Here is a 5,766-nt window from a genome sequence, read left to right on the forward strand (position 1 = left end):
CTCCTCCCTCCGCACTATATAACCCCGCCCTTGCCTTCCCCTGTCACCCAAAACCCCACGCCATTAACGCCGGCTCACGTGAGAGAAGAACGACGCATCATCGTCTTCCCCGCCCTGCCTACTCTGCTTCAAGAAACAAGAAACAGGGGAGCCGAGCCGAGCCGACCACGGCGGCAATGGGGGACGAGATGGAGGCGGCGGCGTGGGCGTGGCGCGGCTGGGTGTCGTGGCGCGCGGCGGCCGTGCTGCTGTCAGCGTGGCTGGCGCTGCACGTGGCGGCGCGGGTGGCGGACGCGCTCTGGTGGCGGCCGCGTCGGCTGGAGGCGCACTTCGCGGCGCAGGGCGTCCGCGGGCCGCCGTACCGCTTCCTGCTGGGGTCGGTGAAGGAGATGGTGGGGCTCATGGTGGAGGCCTCCTCCAAGCCCATGTCGCCGCCCACCTCCCACAACGCGCTCCCCCGCGTCCTCGCCTTCTACCACTACTGGCGGAAGATCTACGGTGCGTCCCTCCCTCCCTCCCTCCTCGCCGCCGCTCATGCATACATACGCGCGCGCGCACACACGTATACGCATGTGTTGTGCAAGAATAGTATCTCAGCCAGCCAGCCAGCATCATCTGCCTGCGTCTCTCAGTGGCCTAATTGCTCATCTTTTTGGGCGGTTTTGGTTGCATCTGCTTGTTGATCTGCTCCCTCGCCTCCCTGTCCGATTTTCTGTTTGGCTCCTCCCTCTGTCTCCCTGCCCGTCTGTTTGTGACCAGGGCTCAGCTTTTGTCTCTTGTTGTCAGCTCAGCTCACCTAGCTTATCTCTCTTCCGTTTGAGCATATGGGGTTTATGGCACTTACTTCGCTTCTTCCTCCTCACACAGACACCTCTGTTTCCCTCTGGTTCTTGCGTCGAATGGCAATTTCCGTCCTTTTGGGTCATCGCTAATGGTTTTGGCGACGATGCAGGTCCGACGTTCTTGATATGGTTCGGGCCGACGCCGCGGCTGACGGTGGCGGAGCCGGAGCTGATCCGGGAGATCTTCCTGACCCGCGCCGACGCCTTCGACCGCTACGAGGCGCACCCCGTCGTGCGCCAGCTCGAGGGGGACGGCCTCGTCAGCCTCCACGGGGACAAGTGGGCGCTCCACCGCCGCGTCCTCGGCGACGCCTTCTACCCCGACAACCTCAACGTACGGCCGCCGTGCTGCTCCCCTGTTTTTCTTTTTGTTCGTGGCCGCGCTGGCGGCGCGTGCGACGGTTGGATGAACGGATGGACTGACGGCGACGTGGTTCCATTTTTGCAGCGCCTGGTGCCGCATGTCGGCAGGTCGGTGGCCGCGCTGGCGGAGAAGTGGCGGGAGATGGCGGCGGCCGACGGCAGCGGCGAGGTGGAGGTGGACGTGGCGGAGTGGTTCCAGGAGGTGACGGAGGAGGCCATCACGCGCGCCACCTTCGGCGGCAGCTACAACGACGGCCGCGTGGTGTTCGGCATGCAGAGCCAGCTGATGGCCTTCGCCTCCGAGGCGTTCCGCAAGGTGCTCGTCCCAGGCTACCGGTTCATGCCGACCAAGAAGAACTGGCTGTCGTGGAAGCTGGACAGGGGTATCCGGCGGAACCTGACCAGGCTCATCGGCCGGCGCAGCGAGGAGGCCGCCGCCGCCATGAAAGCCGCCGAGGGCGAGAAGGCCGACACCGGGAGCTTCCGCGACTTGCTCGGGCTGATGATCAATGCCAGCCAGAGGACGACGCGGGCGCTGGCGGCGAAGGCGATCCCGGTACATGACATGGTGGAGGAGTGCAAGACGCTCTTCTTCGCCGGGAAGCAGACGACGACCAACCTCCTGACGTGGGCCACCGTGCTGCTCGCCATGCACCCGGAGTGGCAAGAGCGCGCCCGGCGCGAGGTCCTCGACGTGTGCGGCTCCGATGACCCCTCCAAGGAGCACCTCCCCAGGCTGAAAACGGTACGTCCTCTCATCCGATTCGTTCCCGTCTGCAGGAGAAATTTCAAACCCGCCGCAGGCAGAAGTGCGTTTCGGTCATTTTCTCCAAGCGCTGACACACACTCTCTGCATGTTCCATGTGTTTTGTCACGACAGCTGGGCATGATCATCAACGAGACGCTCCGGCTGTACCCGCCGGCGGTGGCGACGATCCGGCGCGCCAAGGCGGACGTGCGGCTGTCGGACGGGTGCATGATCCCGCGCGACATGGAGCTGCTCATCCCGATCATGGCCATCCACCACGACGCGCGGCACTGGGGCCAGGACGCGGCGCAGTTCAACCCGGCGCGATTCGCCGGCGGGGCGGCGAGGGCGGCGAAGCACCCGCTGGCCTTCATACCCTTCGGGCTCGGGGCCCGGATGTGCGTGGGGCAGAACCTGGCGCGCCTGGAGGCCAAGCTCACCATGGCCGTCCTCCTGCGGCGGTTCCAGATCCGGACGTCCCCCAACTACGTGCACGCGCCCACGGTGCTCATGCTCCTCTACCCGCAGTACGGCGCGCCGCTGATCTTCCGCCCGCTCGCATCGCAGCCGTCGGCGGCGGACTCCACGACCTCCTCCTCCTGTCCCAGACCGGAATTCTTGTGTCAAGACTGACAGAACATGAGAATGTTTCCACTAGAGTAGAAAAGAAGAAGGGTAGGGCAGGAAGGGGCGGCGTGGGTCACCATGGATGGACATGGACGAAAATCATCATAGGACAAGGCCAAGATGACCGAAACGCCCCTCCAGCCAGCCCCTCGCCCTGCTGCTGTGTAGTGTGTATATATGTGAGTCCAGGTGATAGAAAGAGCCAAAGAATGACTAACTTTTTGTCCTGGCCTGTGTGTGGGCTGGGGCCCGGCAGGTTGCCAAAAATGCCCTCCTTAACAGACCGGATCAGGCCAGCCTTTTCTAAGATTTGATGGCACACAGGAGGAGGAAGGCCCCCACCCCACCTCTGCTCCTCTCTTCTTGTTGTGTTGCCCATGGCTTCTGGTGTGTGTATTTGTACAGATGTTTATTCCATCATCATCATCATCATCGCCCGTCGGGAAGGAAAGAAGTGAAAATGGTGTCATGTTTATAATAATTTCCTGGGAACCCCGTGTCTACCTTGCGCGCGGCATTCTCCTCCTTTTTGCCGGCCTCTTCAGTGTGTGGTCGGTGATCCTGCCTCCATTATTTTCGCAAAAAAAAAAAGAAAGATCCTGCCTCCATTATACAAAGAAGAAAGAACTCGCCTATTTAACAATCCTGGTCCTGTCTAATGACTCGCTTTTGTTTAAAAATGGTCTATAGAAAGTAGGAAATCCAAGCAAATTCAAAGCCAACCAGAGGAGTCTAATTGTGTGCTTGTGCGGCCCACAGAACATTCATACGAAAACCAGATATACTAGGATTGTATTTGTGAAGGAAGAGAGGCTGAAAGAATCGAGAGTGGACATTTGGGGTGGGGCCGGCAGCCAAATCCCGGTGGGCACTGCACAGCCAGGGGCTGCCTCTGCCTCTGCCTCTGCCTCTGCCTGTGGTTGGGGGCTAGCTGTCACTGCCGCAAGGAGCATTCCCAACGGTTACGCAAACGGACAACGGAGGAAGCACCCGGCTGGGCTCTCTCTCGTGCTGCTCGCCGGAAAAAAACCGGTGGGCGTCGTCTGTGGGTTTTTACCGGCCCGACCCATGCGGCCGTGCCAAACCCCCGTTTCTCCACCCGATTCGCGGGTCGAGCCGTTCTGCGCCCCGCAGTGGGAACGTGTGCGCTGAGTTTTTTTTTTTTCGAGAGAGGGTGTGTGCGCTGAGTTAGGCGAGCTACTGCGTTGAGATTTTACTACCTGGAACGCGTATGATAGACCTTTTATAGGTGCATTTGTCGCCATCGACGTCCTTGTTGTGGATTCCAAGCGTATACACGCGATTTAGACTGCGTTCGGTGTCAGGGTGGATTATGATAATTCAGTTTTCCAACCAGCACGTCCAACAAATGGTCACTAGAACAAGAGTCATAAAATCATCTGACAAGACGTCATTACGATGCTTCATTTGTCTTATTACTTAGAATGCTGGGATTTCATAACGTTATTTATACGTATGTGGATTGCCCAACGAGTCATTGAGTGAAGAAGCGGGAAGCCTACTACTATGTCTAAACGCGGAATCTGGGACTATGCATACTTGGTCCAGTTTTTATCAAGTTGCTCTCAGATGACCGCTGGGTTCCGTAGAAAATAAATGGAAATGTGGCCCAGCTCCCGCCGTCGGCCACCGGTTTAGGTCCAGTTCTTTTGCCAGAATCTGAGAATTCTCTCACAATCCGACCCTTACCCAGCTTCTTCCGGAATCTTTGAGCCCCATTTATTTTACAATCCTATCTAGTTAGGGTCTAATTAGACAGGATTGTAAAACAAATAAATCTGAAAGATTCTGGGAGAAGCTGGGTAGGGATCGGATTCTGGGGAAATCCCCAGATTCTAGCAAAAAAAACTGGGCCTTAATGTCGTTGTAGCATGGATCCTACTCGTGTCACTCGGCCACCACATTTTATACTACCCAACGCTATCGTCATGCATATATCACGTTGGCATCTCCAACAAAGACCCTTAAATTTTTTGCAACTGTTTGAACCACGCTGTTCGGACTGTGAAAGTCATCCAATGCGGTCCTGTATCAGTAGGCTAGACGGTTCGGACACGATTGCTCCCGTAAACCGGAGACAAACGTGGGAGGTTTGCGGGAGTCCGGACATGCGAAACGTCGCTCTCCGCCGCTCTGGCCCACCCAAAAGGAAGACCGAGGCCGCGCTTTTGTAGCATCCCACACTTTTTCCACGCCAAAATCCCTCACTCTCCACTCCCGCCGCTCTCCATCCAATTCCCACTCTTTTCTCCCACGCTTTCCTTCACTCAGCTGCCGATGCATGGAACCGTCGGAGAACCTGTGGGAGATGGAGCCGGCGGAGGTGCCGGAGGATCCGAGCATCACGCTCGCCCAGAAGATCAGCTCGGAGACGTGGCAAAATCGACGCGTCAAAGAGAATGTCACAAAGAAGGAGAAGCTGAAGAAGCATATGGCCGCCGGTGGGCCTGGTGGTGGCGATGGGTGTGGTTGGCGTGGCGGACGAGGCGTCGGCGAGGCCGTGGCGGACGCCGCCAAAGAGGCGCGCCCACAGTACAGGCGGTGACGCGGCCGGAGCCTTACAAGCCTCCGTACTACTATGTCGCCAAGCAGCTCGCAGCCCCTGCTGGTACGGTTCCTCACATTGTCAATGTTAACGCGGTGCCGCTCTTTTCCGAGTATTCTTCGCCGCCGCTCGTCCGGGCGAGGACGACGGATGGAGAGCAGATGGGTGCCCGCACGCTGTTTGCTGCAATGCCAAGAGTGGGGGAGCCGGCGTACGACGCACACAAGGAGATGCTCAATATCATCCATGACAGAGGCGAGGGAGAGGGGAGGGGGCTATGAGGACGGGCAGGTGGAAGACTCAGATCCCACCCAGTTCGGCAACTACCAGCAGTAGCAGTCCTACTCCCAGACGACCACGCAGCAGACCTACACCCATACCGGCGGTGGCGCACAGCAACAGCAGCATTGGGCCGCCGGAGAGCAGCATCAGGAGGGGGGAGGAGGAGGACGGCGACGATGATGATCCGGATGATATAGTCAGCGGTCTGAAGAAGAAGTGTCGTGGGATTGTCACGGGAGATGTCATGGTGTGAGGACTTAGTTGTGGAGCCATCACAACTAGGTTAACTTAAAGGGGTTAAGCAGGACAAAGGACACAGGGAGTTTATACTGGTTCGG

The 5,766-nt window shown here is 58.3% G+C and overlaps 1 protein-coding gene across 1 annotated transcript; it reads left to right on the forward strand.

Moving 5' to 3' along the window:
* The first annotated feature begins 59 nt into the window (after positions 1 to 59).
* Positions 60 to 3,058, forward strand: LOC119316590 (cytochrome P450 734A2-like). Its single transcript, XM_037590919.1, has 4 exons — positions 60 to 498; positions 953 to 1,176; positions 1,291 to 1,950; positions 2,086 to 3,058. The coding sequence occupies exons 1-4, from the start codon at positions 177 to 179 to the stop codon at positions 2,584 to 2,586; spliced, it is 1,707 nt and encodes a 568-aa protein (XP_037446816.1). The 5' UTR covers positions 60 to 176; the 3' UTR covers positions 2,587 to 3,058.
* The last annotated feature ends 2,708 nt before the right edge of the window (positions 3,059 to 5,766 follow it).

Source organism: Triticum dicoccoides, chromosome 6A (genome assembly GCF_002162155.2).
Source record: "Triticum dicoccoides isolate Atlit2015 ecotype Zavitan chromosome 6A, WEW_v2.0, whole genome shotgun sequence".
Classification (NCBI taxonomy): Eukaryota; Viridiplantae; Streptophyta; class Magnoliopsida; order Poales; family Poaceae; genus Triticum; species Triticum dicoccoides.